This window comes from Numenius arquata, chromosome 16 (assembly GCF_964106895.1).
Source record: "Numenius arquata chromosome 16, bNumArq3.hap1.1, whole genome shotgun sequence".
NCBI lineage: Eukaryota > Metazoa > Chordata > Aves > Charadriiformes > Scolopacidae > Numenius > Numenius arquata.
This window is the reverse complement of record NC_133591.1, coordinates 14,321,140-14,344,003: the sequence shown is the minus strand read 5'-3', so window position 1 is coordinate 14,344,003 and position 22,864 is coordinate 14,321,140. Positions and strand designations below refer to the sequence as shown.

General features: G+C 47.0%; 1 protein-coding gene across 1 annotated transcript; it reads left to right on the top strand.

The window, feature by feature from the left end:
- The first annotated feature begins 905 nt into the window (after positions 1 to 905).
- On the top strand, positions 906 to 21,697 carry FBXO21 (F-box protein 21). The gene is made up of 12 exons (XM_074159627.1): positions 906 to 1,145; positions 4,104 to 4,239; positions 5,561 to 5,655; positions 7,094 to 7,215; positions 9,506 to 9,652; positions 10,365 to 10,498; positions 10,707 to 10,843; positions 11,661 to 11,837; positions 13,240 to 13,372; positions 16,083 to 16,273; positions 17,232 to 17,389; positions 21,036 to 21,697. Exons 1-12 carry the CDS (start codon positions 907 to 909, stop codon positions 21,212 to 21,214), a joined length of 1,848 nt encoding a protein of 615 aa, XP_074015728.1. The 5' UTR covers position 906; the 3' UTR covers positions 21,215 to 21,697.
- The last annotated feature ends 1,167 nt before the right edge of the window (positions 21,698 to 22,864 follow it).

Here is a 22,864-nt window from a genome sequence, read left to right as displayed (position 1 = left end):
GGTAGTGAGATTAAATTTGTTCTTTGCCCTTAATCCATGGTTTTGTGGTTGTTCCTGCGTCCTGCCTGCGTCGGCTCACGCAGACACCATCATGGTGTGACCTCAGACACGGCAGTGGTGTCGCTTCAGCCATCGCCACGTTGTTACGCAGCAGCAGACACCTTGGCGTCACCTCACACACCATGCTGGCGTTACCTCAGCTACCGTGGGGCTACCGCAGACATGGCGGCGGCATTACCTCAGGCGCTACCTCAAGTATGGAGGTGGCATTACCTCAGGTGCTACCACAGACATTGAGGTGGCGTTTCCTCCGGTGTTACCGCAGACGTGGAGGTGGCATTACCTCAGGTGTTAGTGCAGACATGGTGGCGACATTCCCTCAGGTGCTACCACAGACACGGAGGTGGCGTTACCTCAGGTGCTGTGCAGACAGACATGGCGGCAGCGTCGCCTCAGACAAGGCTTCCCCTCTGCCCCCTCAGGCTCTGTTAGCCCAGGGCAGGCGGGCACAGACCACTTGCACCCGCCTGGCTCCCCGCAGCCTCCCCGGGCCTCGGGGTGGGCCATGGTCTCTTACCGACCGCCGGGGCTGCCGGCGGCTCCCCGCCTCCCTGGGGGCGGACGCCCCTTCCCGGAGTAGTAACTTTGCAGACGCTCCCTAGGCCCCGCTGCTGCCCTTGACCTGACGAGGCGGCGTGCTCCGCCCCGCGCCGCCGCACTTGGCAGACGCTCCCTAGCGCGCCTGCACGGGCAAGGTGCTGCTCCGCTCTACGCTTTGCGGGGCGGCGGCACTTGGCAGACGCTCCCCGGGGCCGTTCCTCCGCCTTCCCTCTGCGCCGGAAGCGTGAGACGCTCCCTAACCCCGCCCGCGGGGAAGGGGGGGGGGCGCCCAGGTAAACATCCAAGATGGCGGCGGCGGCGGCGGAGGGCCCGGGCCTGGCGGGGCCGGGAGGGCCTCGGGGCGCGGCGGAGGCTGACGCCGACGGGATGGGCCTGACGGACCTGCCGGGCGAGCTGCTGGAGCTGATCCTCTGCTGCGACGTGCTGGGAGCCGCCGACATCGGCCGGGTGTCCTGCACCTGCCGCCGGCTGCGTGAGGCCTGCCAGCCCCGCGGCAAGGTGTGGCGGGAGCGCTTTCGCCTCAGGTGGGCACCGCCGACCGGCATGGCACGGCCAGGCCCGGCATGGCCCTCCGGGGGGATCTGCTTGGGAGGGCGAGGGGTGGCCAGGCCTCTCCTCAGCGCCCCGGTGGCGGGAGGGCCCGGTCAGCGCAGGCCGGGCCCTATCAGGGGGTGTTCAGCTGGCAACGGAGGACGGTGTCCTCGGTCCCCTCGGCCTGGGAGGGCCGGGATGCTCCTGGGGGGAGGAATGCACCCCACACAACCCATCTGTGTCTCTCTTGCTGGCTCTGTAAGGTGCATGCAGAACCCATGACGGGCGGGACGAGCCCTGCGGCTTTCTGCTATGTATAACGGGTGAGGAGAAGTCTTTCCCAAGCAGGGATGGCAGGGACTGTCGCAAGGCTGCTTCCCCGCCGAAATCCCACAGGAGGGGACCACAGGAGCCCCCCAGTCGGAGAACGTGGGTCTTTGCAGCCCCTTCCACAGCCGGGCACTTGAATTACCAGCAGGCCCCAGGTCCAAGCTGGGGGCTGGCAGTGGTGCACACACAGGGCCACATGAATTTTGGGTTGTCAAGTGGTCTCTCTCATCCCACTAAGATAGGCAGTATTAGCCGGCAGCTTCCAAAACAACTGCCAAGACTTGTTCTGTCACAGGATTGATGCTTTACAGCAAAGAGGTGTTTATTTGTAGTGCTTTTGGAAGAGCTGTTTTCCCAGAAACCAAAATCGTAGAATCATAGAATGGTTAGAGTTGGAAGGGACCTTAAAGGTCATCGACACCTCCCACCAGACCAGGTTGCTCCAAGCCCCCTCCAACCTGCCCTTGAACCCCTCCAGGGATGGGGCAGCCACAGCTTCTCTGGGCAACCTGGGCCAGGCTCTCACCACCCTAAAAATCCTTTGTAGGGACTTTTGGTGCTCGTGAGTTCAGTTTCCCCCAAAGGTGCAGGGTATGTGATGAGGGTGTAGCTGTGTTATTAACAGTTTCACTGGCCACACTTTAGCTGGGAATAAAGCATGAGCATTATTATTGATAATGCTTACGCCACGGTGGTTTCAGCGGTTCTAGAAACTCCAATCCATCACTGGGGTTTGCCAACCTCTCTAGAATAGGACACGCTCATCTGCTACCTGGTTTTGTCTGTGTTTTGGCACAGGAAAAGTAGCAATAATGCTTTATCCAATTGCCAGTTGGCTTCTAAAATTTAGCACAGCTCAAAGGAGAGGATTATTCTCTTTCCACCAGTGAAAAAGGCTGCTGAACAATTACAGCTTCCCCAATTCACTGAGCTATGGCCTGGGATGGCTGGCCAGATCCTTTCACCAATTCAGTGGCTCTAATTTCTGAAGCGAACCTGAAAGTTTAAAAATGGTTCAGATCCAGCAGCTGAAATTCAATGTGGTAGGTGATTAGCACAAGCTGCTGCCCTCCTCTGTCTTTGATAATAGAACTTTTGGCAGGAGTTTGCACGTTGCCCTTGTTGTCCTGGCTGGATTCCACCGTGAGTAATTGCGCTTTATCTTCCTCAAATTTTCAATATCATTTCAACCCAAGAAATTACTCTTTCTCATCCTAAAAATAAATGATTGTAATTGTTATTACGATGTGGCTGGGTTTCAGCGGTAGATTAATGGCTTGGGATCCATCAGGAGAGAGGGGTTGTTATATAACGCAAAGTTACTTGCTTAGTCTTTGAACTTTATTTTGTAACTGCAGTTGCAGTGTAGTTTTATTATTAACTGGTAGTAAAATATCTCCCATGTGTGGACAGATGCAACTGTGACTTTTGGTCAGTTGGTAGAAGTAGTGATTTAAACATTTGGCCTTCTCTCTATTAATAAAAGTAAAAATATATTGATATATAAAGGTTTGTGTATATGTATATATTTATATATATTACCTGAAAAGAACCTAAGGCATCCTTGTAGTTGAAGGAAAATGCGTTGTAAAAACCAGTAATAATTAATGCAATTTCAAAATGTGAAATAAATGCCCCTGTAAATTACCAAAGGCCTTCCTCTCAGCTTTCTTTCCCGTGGTGTCCAAAATATTTCCATCTCCGCTGATTCTTCTTCGTGTTTCATACACAAGTGATCTTGGTATCCTCAGAACAGTCATGGGTGTTGCTGTGCTGGTATGTATTTTATTGCACAGGGCTGTGTTGTGGCAGCACATGCCCTTTTATTAGAAAAGATGCTGCTGCCTCCAAAACATTACCTGAAGTTAGGTTTTCAGTTGAGCCTTGAAACCCTTCTTAGTAAGCTGTGGAATGTGTTTTAGCTTTTGAACTTTCAGACTCAGTAAAGAAGATACAGCTTTCTTTTACAAGAAAGGTGTGAGGGTTTTTTTTTTAATAATTATTTCTTGTATTAAAAATGAAGTGCAAAAGCATTTAGCTGTCACAATTTGACTTCAGAATTCTGTTTTCCTCCAGTAGATGTTGCCATCAGCAAGGGCAACAGAAGGAGCTCTGTTTTGTGCATCCTTTTAATTAGACCCACGAGGTAATGGGTAGAACACAGGACAATGAATTCTCATTCCATTAGATGCCAAGTTAGCTTACATGTGATACATCTTCAGAAGAGCAAATTATTTTGTTCTATTATAAAACTCTGCCTCTCTTCTACTAATGTGATACCTGTGCTTATCTTGCAAAGCTCCAGAGGAAATCTCAAAAGTGCTTAGGATATTGAAATACCCAGAGCATGAACTGTTTGAAGGTCTCTTGTTGGCAGGCTTCAGGAGAGCTTACTCTGAAACAACCATTAATACACAGATGAAATTGGTTGGACTTATGCTTTAATGCTTGAGTCAATCATTAGATTAATTTATACGATTACATTTAAAGTTGTACTGTGTCTTGGCAATGACTCAGTTTCACAAGTCGTATGGTTACAATAAGGAACGTTTTATGGATCTGGAGGTTCTCAGTGATGTTGAAATACTAACGAACCTGTTCACTTATGTCTTCTTGTGTAGATGGCCATCGCTGCTGAAATACTATAGCCACACAGACGGCGTTAGCTGGCTTGAAGAATACAAAGCACGGCACAACGCTGGTCTAGAAGCCCAGAGAATTGTAGCTTCGTTCTCCAAAAGGTTCTTTTCAGAACACGTAAGTCATCTTCTTTATGTATGTGCAGCAGCCTAGCTACTTGTTTAGTACTTTTTATTAGTTTGCCTTTCCTCTCTCTTCACATCTTTTCAACTAAGCAGTCAGAAATTTCCTATTTCCTCATTTTGTGTGAAAATGCTGGATCACTAGCCAGAAGGGGAGAGACAGTTCAAAGCCTGAAAGTGGGTAGAATCCAAAGCATCACGTTCAGCTGGTGCCGCTGCAGGTTTAAAAGCTCTTTGCCCATTTCTGCCTGTTCAGACCCGGCTCTGGGAACTTCTGAAAGACTGCTGGTTTGTTGACACAAACCTGTTCCACAGCCTGTTAATTTATCTCACCGCAGACCTTGTGCGAGGATACGTTCTGTGAGTTGTCAGAAGTCATTTGAGAACGGGACCAAGGCGCAACAGGTTCACCGAATTGGAAAGTGTATTATTTAAGTTCTTTACCCAGCCATGATGCCAAGATACTTTTGAGTTCATTGTGATGAAGGTGAAAACATAGTCTCTGAGAGACTGGCTTGCATGTGGGACGAGCTATTTCATTGTCTGTTTGCTTAGTTGGTGGGGTAGGAACTGCAGCTTGACTCCCTGTATAGAACTGAGGGGAAGTGACTTTCAGCCCAGTTCCAGTAGATCCTGTGGGGTGTCTGCTAAGATACAGCATAATAAGAATCGCTTTTTCCTTACTCTATTGGCCCGTGTCCTGTACTGAAAAGCTTGAAAGCAAAACGATTTGGTACAGTTCAATCAAAGCTTAAAAAATAATTCCAGATTTTGGAAGAAAATAACTCTTCTGAATATAGATACCTAGTGATTGCTTCAAAAGATTCTGTTCTATTAAGAAGCTGATAACTCTGGGTGAGGGCTTGTAATTGATCAGGTGAGGTTTTTCAGTGTAAATTTGAGGCTGAAATAAAGGTTCCTGCTCCTTGTTCTTTCTCCCAGGAGCAATCTGCTGCACTAGGGAGGATTTTTAGAGGTTCAGTCAACCACAGGCAAAAGTTGATTCCACATTAAAATGCCACTCAGCTTGGGCCCAGCCTGCATAAGCTTGTGCTGGTCCGTACACCTGCTGTAGGAGCCCCTGGTGCTGTAGTAATTAGCTCAAATTCCTGTAGGGCACTACTGGGACTCTCGATGGATCCTTGTAATAAATCTGTGGAGTAGAGGCTGTGAGTACTTGGTGAGCTGGACATTTTTAAGATCTTACATAGATTTTTAAAAAATAGAACAAAATTGGTTTTGAGATTTTTTATGTAATTACATTCTTTTGGGAAGAATCTGTTATGCTCCCCATAATTCATTGTCTGGTTTGACAGGTCCCCTGTGATGGATTCAGTGACATCGAGACTCTCGGTTGCCCAAGTCATTTTTTTGAGGATGAGCTGATGTGTATCCTTAACATGGAAGGAAGGTAAGAAAGAGGGGTTAGAAGTGGAAGGGGTTTTCCCCCTTTCACTGTTTAAAGGAGAATGGTACTGTGGTGACCTGACCTCAGCTTCTGCCCTTTTGTCACTCTCACAAAACAATGTCCCCAGGCTTACCAAGGCTGGGAACTATTGCTGTGTGTTTAATTTCAGGACAAATCTAATATTTCCAAAAGAAACCATGTAAACTATTTGACAAGAAGGAAGTCCTCTGGCCTTGTGCGGCCGCTTGTTGCTTATTTCTTTGTCAGTTCATGACGTCTCTCGGGACATGTTGTTCCATGTACCCTTTTTTCTGCAGTAGTTTTGGCATAAGGAGTTCCCATCCTCATATTCCAGGTTTAAATAAAAAAAGGATCAGTTTGCTGCACTGATCTGCAGGATGAGGCCACAGCACCAGAGGGAAGGAGGAATACTCAGTGAGGATTGCCACCCTGAATCATGAAACTACAGCTTTTTTTTTTCTACTCTTGTTCCTTTTCTTAGCTGTAGTAGGTTGGTCCAATTTTTGTCTGCAAATAAGCAACTGAGTTTAATTCAGCCACTGCAGAATTTGCAGTTCTGTAAATTATTCACTCAGGGGAAATGCCAAGTGGGTGAATAAAACTCGTGGTTTGCATCTGCCTGGGTATTCTCATCACCATGGTTAACACTGGGCAAGATGAATAAGTCACTGCTTTACTTGGAAGTTTTTTTTCTGCTGGTAGCATATAAACCATGCTGATTTTGCTGTGATACGAAGCGGCGAGAGATTGCTCTTAATGGAGTCTAACAGCCTTGATTAAAGGGACTGTTAGTAGAGCTTGAAAAAACACAACTGGAATGGCAATCATCTCATTTTTGCTTTTTTGTGTCCATTTTATTACCTTCCCTATTTGAACTGGGACTAAACATCTCTCATTTGACAACTGGTTAAAAAGCTTTTGAGCCTTTGCACTGGCCAAATGCCTCCCCATAAAGCAGAATTGATGCTAATTACACCCTGATTAAGCTGTAGTCATTGCCATTCAGGAGCATTAGGCTAAATCATTTCCCTGGAAGATATCCCAATAAAGCAGTTGTCCCTATTGAGCATCCCAATTTATTGGGAGAAGATAAAGTGTTATGAGGTTTGATTGTTCTCCTGTCCAGTAGGATGGAGAAGGCTGATTTGACCCGCAGTCTGGAGGAGAGGATATGTAAGCAGGGAAATATAGGAACAATGTTTTACAGGTGTCTTATCTTGTGGGGTTTTTTTGAGGACAAATTTCCTCTTAACATTGACCTTTTTGGTTGACTCTTTGGTGATAGTGGTGTTGTCAAGACTTGCTTAGAAAAGCGATAGTCTAAATTGTAAACCTGTATTCACTGGAACAGTTAAATCAAAATGTTTACCCTTAAAGTGCTTGTTTAGGGCAATACTCCTTTTTGTATTTAAATCTACAGGAAAGGTCTCACCTGGAAGTACTATGCAAAGAAAATTCTATACTTCCTACGGCAACAGAATATATTAAAAAATCTGAAGGAATATCTTCAACGCCCAACTGATCGGCAGTCATTTTTGGAGGGTAAGTCCTTGGCAGAAATCCCATTAGAGCACCTCATCACAGCTTTCCATCACTTGTTTTACTTGAAAAGAGACACCTTTGCTTATATTTCAGCTTGGACAACGACTCAGAATTCAGTTTGGGTTTTTGATGTATCCAAAATCCTTAAAATCTTGCAGTAGTTGCATAGTGTTGTATCAGAATGTCAGGATTACAGTAGGTTCTGTTAGAGCTGTGCGTTTGAATAATTGCCCACGGACAGATGAGCTGAAAAGCAGTGGAAAAAATACTAAAACACTTGCATTTGCATCTTGAACAATGTATTGAGGAAATCGGCAGTAGTTCAGTGTCCTAATTAGCTGACACTGCAGAAGCATTTTAACTGTGGCACACGGGCTGAATCACAGAATCACAGAATGGTTTGGGTTGGAAGGGACCTTAAAGACCACCCGGTGCCACCCCCTGCCCTGGGCAGGGACACCTCCCACCACACCAGGTTGCTCCAAGCCCCATCCAGCCTGGCCTTGAACCCCTCCAGGGATGGGGCAGCCACAGCTTCTCTGGGCAACCTGGGCCAGGCTCTCACCACCCTCACAGCAAAGAAGTTCTTCCCCACATCTCATCTCAATCTCCCTTCTTTCAGTGTCAAACCCTTCCCCCTCCTCCTGTGGCTCCCCTCCCTGATCCAGAGTCCCCCCCCAAGCTTTCCTGGAGCCCCTTTAGGGACTGGAAGGGGCTCGAAGGTCTCCCCGGAGCCTTCTCTTCTCCAGGCTGAACCCCCCCAACTCTCTCAGCTTGTCCTCACAGCAGAGGGGCTCTAGCCCTCCCAGCCTCTGTATGGCCTCCTCTGGACCCAATATGGCCTAGCAGACCAACTGGTGTGATTTCAAATCGGCTCCGTGCTATCTCCTTTCCCAAGAGCTGCTCAGGTAAAGGCAAGGAACAGGCTGCAGACGGGGAATTGCTGTTGTAGCCTTTGAGCTGTGGCTTTCTTTTGAGAGCTCTCTGACTGCTGGTCCGGTGAAGCTGTGCAGTCTAGAGCTGGGGAACGGATGGAAGTCCAGTTGTGGGGAAGGAAAGTACATGCACCTGATAGGAAGAAAGAAAAGGCTTTTCTGCAATTCATATCCTCAGTCTGGTGGATGATTCTTTTCTTCAAGCTTCCCATGGAGAAGGCGGTCTTCTGAATGCCCCGAAAGCTGCCGATGTCTGTAGAAGTGTCCCTTACTCTTGGTACATAGCTCAAGAATGTCATTCAAACGAGTCTTTAACACCAAAGCTGGTTCTTGTTGGTGGCAATAGACTTTAAAGAAGGGACTGTGTTAGGGCAAGAGAGGAAAGCCTAAAGTGGCCTTTTCTGGAAATAACTGAGTTAGTTATGTAACTTAATCATGTGGCTCACAAATACGTGCATTTGTCTGCCACGGAGGTATTATCAGAGCACCAACAGGTAGTCTTCTGTGAAGTTTCAGCTGGTCAGCATGGGGAAAAGTTTGGAGGGGAGAGAAAGAAGACATGGCTTGGCTCTCTGCTGAAATTCTTGACTACAGGCCTGTCGTCAAAGTGCTAACGAAGCAGGAAGAGAAATGCTTCCTGCTAACAAAGCAGTGGAGGAAGCTGAAGAGGTATAATCTATGCAAAAGTCTTACAGGTGAATGCAGTTGATTCCAAAGACTGAAAAATAAGGAGGCTTTGGAAAGAGCAGTGGTGACAAGATGACAAGGAGAACATTCTGTCAAAGGGCTATTTTTCTCCTGCAGAAGTTTGACAGAAGAGGCTGGGACAGAGCGAAAATGAAAATCTGTTCTGTTATAGTGGGTTTCTGACATGAAGATGGAGAGCAGGCATGGAAAAGAAAGATGAATGTAGCAGAAGAGGGAATGATGAGCAAGAATGATAGTTATGGAGGATATGGCAGGAAGAAATCAGAACTGAAGCAGAAATGAAGTTGAGGTTGTCTCAGGCTCTAAATAAAAACCGTTTTAAGTTGGGAGGATGCCAGGAGATGCGTTGTGACCGGAGATTTGGCTGGCTAAGCCTGGTCCAGCAGCTTACCTACTCAATGTACTATCTATTGCTTTCCCTTCCAGGATGGTGGAGAGGCGAATACTGAATTTAATTGGTATTTACCATGTCAGTTTATTCTTTGCTTTTTCTGTGATTGAATTCAATATATGACTGCAAATTTTAAAAGGAAAACTCTTGTGTTCTGCTGCAATTGCTTGCTGCATGCTTGCAATTTACAGTGGGTAAAACCAAGCAAAGAAAAAAAAACTGAAGTCCTGTTTCTTATATAGTTTGTTTTTTCCAGGTGCCGTTTTAATTGATCAATACTGTAACCCCCTGTCAGACATCTGCTTAAAGAGTGTCCAGGCGCAGGTGGATGATATCACAGATAAAGTGCGCAAAGTCCTGCGGACGAAAAACCCACGGCACCCCAGCTTGGCTTCCAAGGCAGGTACTGTACATTAACGTGTGCTTTGTTGCAGAGCATTCCTGCAAGTCTGAGTACAGGCAGACGAGGTGAAACAGCTGCTGAATTATTGCAGCTTAAAGAGCTGTTATTCTTTATCCCCTGGCAAGCATATTCCAACGTTTGCTTAAACCATCATTCAGGAAACAGCTGTTTGGTGAGCCACAGGGACTCAAAAGCCCAAGGTTGTCAGTCCATCTGAGTCTGTCTAAGAAAAAAGGAATTAGGAAGGAATTAGGGAATATCTTCTTTTTTGTCCCTGAAGTCTTAGGTAGTCCTGATATCTGTAGCAGAGCTGTGGGACAGGGGATTGACCTCTCTTCCTCTGCAAGTCTCAGACCTCAGCAATAGAAAAGGTAGGTGGTTTAACACCTCCAAAGGTCAGGTAGCATCTTGCTCCTTGTTTTTGCGAAGCGCTATCCAATGTTTGCTGTCTTTCCAAGAGAGAATGAGCGTCTGCCTGTATCTGTGTACCTGTAGTGGCCAAACTGGGACTCTTGAGCGGTGAAAGGCCACTTCCCACGCGTGCCCGGGTGGCGTGACATATCCAGCTGCAGTGCCCTGTCCCTTGACTATCTAAATTGAGATTAATCTCTTGTGTTCTTACTCCATATGAAGAATTTTGATATAAGGTTCATTGCATAAAGGTTAAGAACGGTTGTTATCTCGGTCTTTATTTCATTGCATGTGTTTTTAGGAGAGATCGTGATTCCAGAAGTGGAGCTTCAGCGGCAGGTACTTGATGCTATGAATTGTGTCCTATATGAGCAGTTAAAATACAAAGGAAACGAGCTGGATTACTATAACTCCCTGAATTCCTACATTCACCAGGTACGTGTATGTTAACCAAAAATTAGGAGGTTGCAAGGCTTGAGATATTCTGTTTGTGGTGTTTATTTGTCCAAATGCAGCCAGAGAAATGTCGTCTTTCGTTGCATATTCTGTCAAATTGGTATATTTTCATTTGTGAAATCAAACCTTGGGGTTTTGCGTTTCTTCTTAATAACCCACGCATTTTTATCACATTTTTATCCCCCAGGTTTTGATCCGCAGGACGGGAATTCCCATTAGTCTGTCTGTGCTTTATTTAACAATCGCCCGGCAGCTGGGAGTCAAGCTTGAACCGGTCAACTTCCCTAGCCATTTTCTGCTCCGGTGGTGTCAAGGAAAAGAAGGGTAAGTCATCTGCTCGATTTTGAAATTGTGTCCACAGTAATAAAAGCCAGAAAACATTTACAGATCCAGACCTGTACCAGAATGTTTAGTTATTTTCCATCTGTAATTACGGTGGAAAGATCAGGTCTCTAAAGAAGTTTTCCCAGAATTAGTCTCTGCTGTTGGTGAATGGTAACAGATGTCCTGAGCTTGAAATAATAGCAGCCATGAGGTAATGTTTCTCTTATTTAAGAAAACTATGAAAAACTGAAAAGAAAATAAAAAGGGGCTGATTTCATGTAACCTTTCATGCAGAACAGTTGCGAGAAACCATTGCTGCTGTTCTGGGCACTCATTTAATTCTCTGAGTCAGCGCAGGATACATCTTTGACCAGATCATGATCAATTTACAGAAATCTGTGTTTTGTGAATGTCATCAGCCGTCCAATTCAGAGCAATGGCTTTGTCTATATATACCTCTTTTGGCACTAGGCCTCAGATGCCATACGCGTGGGCTCTGTTACACTTCCCAGTGCAGTGTCATAATATAATCTAGCAATAGATACAGCAAACCTGAAAATATCTGAAGGAAAGAACTGGCATGATGGAGTGAAAAGCCCCCTTGTTTTTTCTGTCTTTTCTCACATATGTTTATCTGAAGAAGAGGCTAGAAAAAGAGAGAAGGTACCAGATAATCTCTCTTTAGGAGGGAGCTGAGGTATGAATGACCCTTGTTTTACAAACAAGTTTGAAGGTGCTGAGGGAAGAACAGAAACGGGTAATCTTGTTTTACCATGAGACCCACCATCACAATTTAATTTCCTTGTTGTTTCAATAGAAGCACAGATATTTTTGACTACACCTACATTGACGCCTTTGGGAAGGGGAAGCAGCTGACGGTGAAGGAGTGCGAGTACCTTATCGGCCACCATGTGACGGAGGAGTTCTATGGCGTGGTGACTTCAAAAGAGGTTTTGCAGCGTATGGTGGGAAATCTCTTAAACCTCGGCAAGCGGTGAGTTGAGAATCATCTGGCCTGTAAGGCCTGTGGGGATGGAAAAAGGGCCCAGAGTATATCGTCTGTGTATCTGATACTGCTTCTTCACAGTGTTTGAGTGCGTGCTTTAAAAAGGTGACAGTCACCCCAGGGGGTCTTGAATTTCTGTATGTCATGTTGCATTGTCTAGTTGCTTTTAATCACCCGCAGCAGTAGTGAGTATTTAGTAAAACTAGTTCCCCTCAAGAAAATGGGCAGATCTTTGGGTTTTTTTTTTTTCCTTTGTGAAAAGCTGATAGGGACTGTCCACCATTCCCTTAGGACCAGAGACCTTCGTTATGATCTGGTAAGCACAGCCCTCTAGCTCAGATCATAGAATCGTAGAATTGTCTGGGTTGGAAGGGACCTTTCAGATCATCTAGTCCAACCATCAACCTAACTCTGATAAAAACCATCACTAAACCATGTCTCTAAGCTCTATGTCAACCCGTCTTTTAAATACCTCCAGGGATGGTGCCTCAACCACTTCCCCTGGGCAGCCCATTCTAAGGCCTAATAACACCTTCAGTGTAAAAATTGTTCCTAATATCCAATCTGAACCTCACCTGTCTCAACTTGAGGCCATTTCCTCTTTGTCCCATCGCCTGTGACCTGGAAGAAGAGACCGACCCTCCCCCGGCTACACCCTCCTTTCAGGGAGTTGGAGAGAGCGAGAAGGTCTCCCCTCAGCCTCCTTTTCTCCAGGCTGAACACCCCCAGCTCCCTCAGCCGCTCCTCATAAGACTTGTGCTCCAGACCCCTCACCAGCTCCATTGCCCTTCTCTGGACCCGCTCCAGCACCTCAGTGTCTTTTTTGTGGTGAGGGGCCCAAAAGTGGACACAGCACTCGAGGTGGGGCCTCCCCAGTGCCCAGTGCAGGGGGACGATCACCTCCCGAGTCCTACTCACCACGCTGTTCCTGAGACAGGCCAGGATGCTGTTGGCCTTCTTGGCCACCTGGGCACACTGCTGGGGTTTCAAAGAAAATCTAGTTTTATTTTCAAATGCCCCTGATAATCACTTTCCCAAGTAGCCATCGACAGGAATCCCAGAGTGAAAGGATTGCTTCAGGTGTAATTAAGCTAGGGGAACAAAGGCAGATTTCAAAACAAAATGGCCTGGAGAGTGAATTCTTTATGTAGGATTATTTGACCGAGTAGAGTACCAGTGAGGTGGGAAGGTAGAGTCCAGTCATCGGTTGTGTAGCATTTTTCCTTCTGAGCTGGCTGTTGGATGTGACGAGTGACGGTCCGTGCCGGAGTCGCTCTTTCTGAGCATGTACCTGTAGCATCATTTTTTGGTGACTGTCCCTGTATATTGGAGCACTGGGGATAGGGGTTGAAGAGCTAGCCTTACAACTGGGTTTCTTTTTTGCTGGCAGAGAAAGCACTGATCAGTCTTACCAGCTCTTGAGAGACTCGTTGGATCTGTACCTGGCCATGTATCCGGACAATGTGCAGCATCTAATGCTCCAGGCTAGGTTATACTTCCACCTGGGAATCTGGCCAGAAAAGGTACCTCACCACTCGGTTATATGTTTTCTGATAGGCTAAGCACTATTAACACTAGTTTATTGATTTTATTTGGGTTTTTTTGGACTACGTCAGCTTGCATTACAGTCTGCCACAAGTTGTTTCTGTAATAAACGCAGTTGAATGAGTTATCACGTTTCAGAGAATCAATTTTTACTATGCGAAGCGGGGAAAAGAGGATGATTCTGGCTGGCCCTAGGGGAGACTTGGGAGCAGTCTGGAGTCTGAGTCATAATTTATGATTTACTGCCCAAGTCTGACAGCTTCTCTTGCAACCAATACTGCAGACTTCTAGATATAGCTTAGAAGAGTTATTTGGTTTATACCTAGATTGTGGTGGTAAAACTCTTGCAAGACTCCTGTAAAAGCAGCAATGACCTTATCGGAAAACTTGTAGGAAGTTATCTTATTATAAATACAACCAAAGCTATTCTCTGAAACTTTAGCCACATAATTGCTCTTGTGAAAAAGCAATTTAATATTCCTGTCCTTGGGATCCTTCTTTAATTCTTGGGATTCTTCTTCAACTTTAGCATAGCCACTTGAGTCCTGCTGTCTTGTGAATGTGGGAAAGAAGGTGCCGAGACTTACAACTTGTCTGGATCATCCGTATCTTTCACTGAATCAGGGGAAAGCACAGGGAAGAAGCATGTAACTCAAAAAAAGAGTCTTATTTCTTTAGCGTGTCACTACAGCAAAGAGATGTTCCCTCGTCAAAATCTCCTGTTAGTGAAGCTCACACTCTTGGGCACTGCCTGTGCTATTTCCAGATGTGAGGTTTGGGTGAGGGGGCAGAAGCATTGGCTGGACACCCGAGCAGAAAACAAAGCTCTTTCCACCAAATTAACTGAAGCATAGGACTGCTGGAGAAGTTGCCTTCCTTTCAAAGCACAACCTGCGCTACGCTTCCCCTTCCTTTCTTAGGGCAGCAAGTTTTAGGGTCACTGCAGGAGAAAACAGCACAAGCTAAGAAATTGTGAGCTGAAATTCACTGAGCTGAAATGGCAACATAAATAGGGGACAGTGAAGTGAAACACTGAAAGATGTTCCTTCCCCTTTCTGGCACTCAGTGATGTGTTCGTAGAGCACCAAGGCTTTACATAAGTGCATTTTGCTGCCCCTCAGAACAAATAATACAGCCCCATGGCTGAGTTTACATGTAAGAATCATAGAATGGTTAGAGTTGGAAGGGACCTTAGAGATCATCGAGTTCCAACCCCCCTGCCACGGGCAGGGACACCTCCCACTAGACCAGGTTGCTCAAAGCCCCATCCAGCCTGGCCTTGGAGTAGTTTTCTCTGCAACACCTTGCCAGATGCAATGAAAATGGGCAAATTTGGACTTTTCAGTTTTGCATCCTCATGTGCATCCAGTCGTTCCAGGCTGTCGGGTGGGATTGTGTCTATCAGAGAGAATGCTCCCTGTCTGACACAACAGAAGATACTGGATTTAATAAAAGTCTATGGGGTTTATGGAAAGTGGTGCAAAAATCTTAAAAGTCAAGCAGAGCTACACAGAATGTTGTCCTAACTGCAAATAACAGTAAATGAAATTGCCAGGGATCTCTGGCAGCTATGGTCACTGTGCCTAGGCCTTCCCCTTTCTGTGGGATTTTTCAGGATTTTCACGTCCTTCTTAAGATGCCAGAGAATTAAGGTGGCCAAGAAGCCTGAGCTGTGCTGCTTCTTCTCGTACCTAATTACCCACCTGTTCTTCTGAATTTATTTTCTTCACCTCTTGGCTGATGTTCATGCTCAGCAGCCTGAGATTTCGATTCCTCTTCTGCTGCTGCTCTGAACGGAGAGTGACCAAAACTTCCAGCACATGATCAAGGAGGTGGGTCTTTCGCCAGGTGCTAAAGTGTGTCAGATTTTGGAACCCTGGCAGCACGTGAGAGATTTGATGTTGGGATGGATTTATCTGTCTTTTCCCAACCTGTTTAGGCAACAGTTTTGGTAAGAGCAAGGGAAAAAAAAAAAAAATGAAGAGGTAAAACCTGCATTGCCTGCCTCTAACAAACTTGGCAGCAGATGCTCTGATAGTGTGCCAGAGGGTGTTGGTAGGCTGGTGTTCTGGATCTACAGGGTTTGCTGCCTTGAGAGAACTGTTAAAAGTTAGTGTTCCTTAGTCATCCTGAGACAAGCAGGTTCTCTGCCTCTTGTTTGCTACTGGCATCACACAGGGTATTTGCATTTCCTTCTGTGCTGCCCTACTTTTCCCTCTGCCAGGCTCCCACAGACATGCTGAGGAACTCGTTTAAATTAAAATGTTTGTTCTGAAGTGCAGCAGAAGTCATCTGGAATCACTTCCCAGCAGCAGTCTGGGAGACGAGCAACGATACTCTCTTAACATTTCAGAAACCTCCAAACGGTCTTGTGGTCGCAAAATACAACACAATTAGCTTGTGTGAATGAGTTTTAAGGAGTTGCTGTGCTCAACAGTGCCTTTCCTTGGAAGCAGGGAGCTTGGCAGGTAGAAAAGGATATGACCACAATTTCTGCAGGCTAAGCAAGTGTGAAGAACTCCTTGGTAGAGCGAAAGTTCTCAGTCTGTGTGGAAGACTCCTGTGGCAGACCTAGGCCGGGGCACTTCTACCCAGCTGACTTGAGAAATGTGTCTGTATGTGTTTGTAAGCGTTGGGACTGCTGTAGAGACTTGTTCTGAATCTCTCTCTCTGTTTTGGTTGCTGAAGGTCCTGGATATCTTGCAGCACATTCAGGCTTTGGACCCGTCGCAGCATGGGGCCGTCGGGTACTTGGTTCAACATACCCTGGAGCACATCGAGCGCCGGAAGGAGGAGGTGGGGCCGGAGGTGAAGCACCGCTCGGATGAGAAGCACAAGGAGGTCTGCTTCTCCATCGGCCTCATTATGAAACACAAAAGGTGAGCTCTTCAAAGCCTTTCCCCACATTAGCAGGCTGTTCTGTAACGAGGAGTGCAGAAGTATTTGTTCTGACAGTAATGAGACGTGGGTTTATCCGCCAAGGAGGTACCTGGAATGGAAAATGCCAGGCACATATATCTATGCCATGTACCTCGTAGGAAAATGGGGGCAGCTCTGTCTGTCCTTTGAGAGAGCGAGTGTCTTCACTGCTGTTCGCTTGCAGAGAGGAGCTTGTGAGGTGACTTGTCTGAGTCATCGTATATCACACAGCTAAAATTTCCACAGTCCAGAGCTCTCGAAGAAAACGGCAATAATCAGTTAATGAGGGACTGTGGAACAGAATTGACTTCAAAAAAGACTGTAAGATTCTTTTCCTGCATTGCGCAGAGGCTTTGTGTTCCTGCCTGTGCTGCTCCGCCACAATGACATGCCAGCACTGCTTTGCTTCAGCCACTCCTCCAACTCAACAAGACATCTGGAGCATATTTTAAGGGTGTCAGCAGTGAGTTATACCTCGCGATTAATCCGTAAATAATGTGAAAATAAGGATGGCTTTGTTTTGGGGAGTTCTATATTGGGATTACCATGTCCGTATGATGGAAGTAATTGCACAACACAGCAGGACGGTTGGTTCTCTCCCTGTTTCTTGTTTCTTGTTCTCCTGGTTGCTGACTTCCAGTCTCTTCCCATTTTCATTTCTTGCTCGCGTTTGGTTTTCCTTTGTCCTCAGCTGTTTGTTTATCCTGTCAGTCCTGCTCATCTCCTCCCACCTCAAAATACACTCACATACGCACACAATCTTTTTGAATTCATTTTTTTTTCCCCCCTCTTGTCCTCTCCTTGTGCCAACTCACAGGAGGCTCGAATCCTGTTTGTGCTATATTAGTCTTGAGGAAAAAGAGCTGGCTCTGGAGTTTTCACAGTCTTTGGTGTGCGGTTTGTTTTTTTTTTAATTAGATATGGCTATAACTGTGTGATTTATGGCTGGGATCCCGCCTGCATGATGGGGCATGAATGGATCCGGAATATGAACGTCCACAGCCTTCCACATGGCCCCCACCAGCCTTTCTACAACGTGCTAGTGGAAGATGGCTCTTGCAGATACGCTGCTCAAGGTGAGCAGGACTCTCGGGCTTTTACTATATGTTTCAAAGTACATTAGGAGAAAGAGATGCTTAAGTGATTAACTCTTTTAAGTATGAAACAAACTGTGAGTTAAGGTTGAGGTAGGAAGGAAAGTGATCTTGAATTCATGGCCTACGTTGTTTGCTCTCCGTGAAATGAGCACTGCTGGGAATGAACATTAAGGACTGCTCTGGTGTCATCTCCTTTTGCCTTAGAAATGTGGGTATGGATGTGATTTAGTTTATGGTGTAAAGCATGACGCTTGCTTTTAAAAGAGGTAATTCAGCTTTTGCTGAAGTCTGAAGTTCTGTTAGCAGCTCTCATCCTTTGAAATTACAGCTGTGCTTTGGGCAGGACCTCAAAATAGGGTCTGGTGAGAGAGAACACAGACTTTGCTTGTCAGTGCATGGCTTTCATGGAGAGACTGTGTGTGCCAAGATCCCAGAGAACACACGTAGTGCCACCTCTGATATGAATAGGACAAAAGTGAAGGCCTCTTCTAAACCTCTTTGCATTTGTGGAATCTCTATCACCCATTCTCTACACAACATACCCTAGGAAAGGAAATTCTTGTCTGACGTCAGAATATGAGGTTAGGGTGCAAGAAATGTTGAACTACGGTTCAAAAGCGGGGAAAAAAACCCTATACATGCATATCTGTAACTCTGTACATCGTAAACAGAGTATTTCTTTGCCTCCTGTTTGTTGTTCTCTCCCTGGTATGGAGACATCCCATCCAGCTGGGGCGGCTGCACAGCCTGACTTCGCTGAGACAAGATGTGGAAGCTGCCAGAGGGGAAAATATATTTACAAAATGCAGTTCAGCACTTTCACTAGAGGGTGCTCCCAAACATGTTCTGGTCTGTACCTGTGAGCAAGAGGTGGTTTTACTGGACTGGACACTCCTACCTGTGCAGGTTTAAAGTGCAGGTGTTACTCACTGTCCTGAGAGTTACTTTATCTTTAGTAGTCCAAAAAGATTAAGTGGGGACCAGGAATATTTCAGCTCAGCCTTATGACTCTTATTAGGCAGTATTTGGCCTCTCAGAGAGTCTTAATTAAAAAACAAAAAAATTTGTGTGCCATGGGTTGATATTAAAATATGCATCTCAGTGAAAACTAATCAGATAATTGTCCACAGTGCTTCTGGGGCTGAGTCGTCTCTTACATCTTTTGTGTAACTGTTTATAAACAAGTATAATGCTGGCTGGTTCCAGAGCACTGAGTATTTTAGCCAAGCTGTAGGTTGACGCTGTCATCTCTGTGGCATCCAAGTGTTTTGATATTGTGAGGGAAAATAGAAGGGGTTGTCCTTGCTTGCTGAAATCTTGCTGCCTGACTATTGAGTATCCCCTCTGAAATGCATCCTCAGATCATTTGGGGAGTGACTGTTTCATAACTTAGTGACCTGACTTTGGGGAGGGGATGATAGGAGATTGGATTGAGAGCAGCCCTGAGGAGAAGGACGTGAGGGTGCTGGTGGACGAGAAGCCCAACATGAGCTAGCCACATGCGCTGGAGCCCAGAAACCGCCCGCAGCCTGGGCTGCATCCCCAGCAGGGTGAGGGGGGGGCGATTCTGCCCCACTCTGGTGAGACCCCACCTGGAGTTCTGTGTGCAGCTCTGGAGTCCTCAGCACAGGAAGGACATGGAGCTGTTGGAGCAGGGCCAGAGGAGGCCACGGAGATGCTAGGAGGGCTGGAGCCCCTCTGCTGTGAGGACAGGCTGAGAGAGTTCGGGGGGTTCAGCCTGGAGAAGAGAAGGCTCCGGGGAGACCTTTGAGCCCCTTCCAGTCCCTAAAGGGGCTCCAGGAAAGCTTGGGGGGGACTCTGGATCAGGGAGGGGAGCCATAGGAGGAGGGGGAGGGTTTTAAACTGGGGACATTCAAAGAGGGGAGGTTTCGATGAGATCTCAGGAAGAAATTCTTGACTGTGAGGGTGGTGAGATCCTGGCCCGGGTTGCCCAGAGAAGCTGTGGCTGCCCCATCCCTGGAGGGGTTCAAGGCCAGGTTGGAGAGGGCTTTGAGCAACCTAGTGTGGTGGGAGGTGTCCCTGCCTGGGGCAGGTGGTGGGACCAGGTGGGCTTTAAGGTCCCTTCCCACCCAAACCATTCTATGATCCCGTGTTTCTGTGGTAGTTTTTTTACTGAAAGAATCTGAGACAAATCTGCATGCAGACTTTTATCTAACCCTCTCAGAAATAACAGTAAGCTTATAGGTACCTCGGTTTGAGTCCTTCCTGTGAATTGACAGGTTGAGCTGTAGCTAATTGCAAAACTCCTGTTTCATCCAGTGAGTTTGGTATCCATCTACTTGTCTGCTCTTGTCTGTCTTTTGTTTGCTTTGTGGCAGCACAGCCCAGGTATCTGTGGCTCAAAACTGCTCGTCAGCACGTTTCTCAGGCTCCCACCTAATGCCAAACTCACTTGTCCCTGTCTCTTCTCCCCTGCCAGCTCCTGTTTCGTCGCTGTGTTTTTCCCTTCATGCACAGCTCGCTGCTCAGCTGTGCTTCTGCAGAGCGTATTGGAGTGTAAATTGTTTTTCCGCAGTGGTGCAGTGTACGAAAAAGGTACTTTGCAAGCCCGTAGGAATGCACCAGCCCACTGAGTCTTGTGCTTCTGGCTGCACACACTGACGTACAGTAGCTTCAAAGAGCCTGTATGGATTAATACGACTTCTGTGCGCTCTCTGTAGCGAACTGGATAGTTTCAGAGACGGATTAATTATTCCTGAATGATGTTTGCTGCGTCCCATCTTGTTCCCGCCTTGCCTTGTAGCCAGGTCGCACTTCGGGACTTGGGCAGCTTTTGTTTTTACCTGTATATCTGGCACTGTGCAGGAAAAAATGACATCGTCTGGGGAGTGCTGCAGGGCACCTGCGCGTGTCATTTACTGCTGGGCTGCTTCCCGGTCAAGCTGCTTTATACAAACACTGCCGGAGCACAGGGACCCTCGGCCGGGGTCGCCTCTGCGTTTTAACGTCAGCGTTTCTGTGTTGTTGGACTGTTGTGCTTAATCAGGTTATCTTTAGTACAAGGCGGGGAAATGGGGTGCTCTGGGAAAGAATCAACACGCTCTTCTTAGGGACTTTCTCGTAACTTTTGGGAAGCTTGGATTTAGAAAAGTTGATTCTGCAGTGTGAGGCGTGCATGAAAACCAGGCTGGTGACTTGACGTGGTTGAAACACAGGCAGGTGACTTAGAACAAGTAAACGCTCGGCTCTTTTGCCAGGACACCCTTGTGCCTTGAGGCTCTGAGCCTCACCTCGGAGCGTTTGAGCACGATCTCTGCTAGAAACTGCTCCCCCACGGGACTTGAGGGATCAGAGCTCAGTGCTACAGCTTCTCCCTGCCCTCACAACCAAGACCTGAGAGCAGCAGAGTGGGAACGGGTCAGCATCCTGCTACTCCGACCTCATGTCAGACACGGTGGTCTCAGGCACAAAATAGTTTTTGTACCACTAGGAAACGGGGTCAGCTCTGTGCATATTTTCCTAGATTAGGGGTGTTTTTTCTTTAAAGCCTCAGGAGGTGGTGTTTCTAGAGGCACAAGCAAGACTTGAGAGAGGCGCGTAGGATTTACTGCCTCGTGGCAGGCTGTTTCATGTGGTGATAACCGATTCTTTCCTTTCCTAACAGAGAACCTGGAGTATAACTCTGAGCCTCGGGAGATCCCTCACCCTGACATTGGCCGCTATTTTTCAGAGTTTACCGGCGTTCACTACCTAGCAAATACCGAGCTAGAAATTCGGTACCCGGAGGATCTGGAGCTCACCCGTGCCACAGTTCAGAAGATCTACAGTTCAGGCAAGGAGTGAGCGCAAAAGGCAGCGTGAGGACAGAAGCAGCTGGAGTGTAGCTTTACCCTCTTTGCAAAACTTGCAGGGAAGGCAAGTTTGGTGACAATCCTTTGGCTTAATGCATTGGAAACTGCATTGAACTTTAACTGGTGCTACAGCATCTTTCCGTTGCCTGCCTGCCCGTTCTGGCCCGAAGGCACAGGGACACATTGGTAGTTGAGGCCAAGCGTAAGGGTCTCGCAGGGACGGTCGTGCCAGGAAGCGCATTGTCCTTAGGAAGGATTTGTGCATTCTGCTCGTTCCATGATTGTCTTTGCTTAGAAGGTCAACACGGTGACATCCCTGGTGTGGAATATGGAAGGAGCCCCTCTTCCAGAGAAGGAAGTTGCTTGTCCTTGCAGTGTTGTGGGGTTTTTTGTTTGGTTGTGGGGTTGTTCTGGTTTTTTTTTTTTTTAATGTATATCTCATGCAGGTGATAGGTTTTAAAGTCTCTTACGTTTCACTGTTGTCTTCTCCGGTCTGAATTTTTGGTCAGATTTTGCTTCACCTCTGTAGTCCGATTGTTCACAGAGCCACCATTCCAATTCCAAATATCCTTACGGGCCTGGGAAAGAGCCCCAGCAGCAAACCCCTTCCAGGGGCGGCAAGCACATTGGTAACACTGAGGTCCAGTTGGCCACCTCGCTGATGATGCAAACTCTCCTGATGCAGAAGATGAGCTTCTAGTCCTTTTTCATGCCTGCTAAACACACCCAGTCCGTGTTTTTACCTCGTTTTTTGATCTTTTCATCACGTATGTCCAAGGCAGGAGCTGCGGCAGAGCTGTGAGTGCTCCCAGGACGATTTTGAACCCGGTGGTACTCTTCCGTGGAAGCCTTGAGGTCAGCACCAGAATGACTTTGATGTACGGGGAGCTCCCTCTCACTGCCGTCTCCAATCTATAGGTATTTATGCAATACAGCGGGATCGTGACTGGAAACTGGCCGAGCCCGGAGTCAACCAAACCCTGTGTGGAAGAGAGATGTTAATTCCTGCAGCCTGAGGCCTCCTTCCTTCTTGCCAAAAGAGAACGGATGTGAGGGGAGCACGTGCTGCGCTGCTCAGAAGGGAAGAGCTTTAGCAGCTCAAGGCGCACGAATTTCAACACGACTGAAGACCTGGACAGTACCACTGTGGAAAAGGTTTTCCTCTGGGTTCAGGTTATTATGGGGTGCAGAGTGCACAGCGTGTGTGCATACACAGAGCCTGCGTATCTGTGTGGTTTCTGAAGTAACACCCCTAGAGATGCAACTAGAGTTTCCTGTCACTGTCCCTTTGCGATACAGTCAGAGATGAGTGTTAGATCCCGTGCCCTGTAGCCTTAGGTGGATGCTCTTAGTCTGTTATAGCACTTCAGGTATTGCCACCTGGAAATCACACAGCCCTCCTCTTAAAAGAATGCTTGAACTGCATGCCATCCCGCTGAAATACTGAGCACTGATTTAATATGAGAAATAAATCCTGAAAGCCCAGCGCTGTTGCCAGCGGAGTGGTGGTGGGTCTGCAGGAGCTCGGTGCTTGAGGAAGAACGTGGTTAGTGCTGAGGTAGGTCAAGGTGCTGTACCATGAGGAGAACTATGTCTTTCGAGAAGTCTTGAGGGAGGAAGAGACTGAAGAATTTCTATGGAA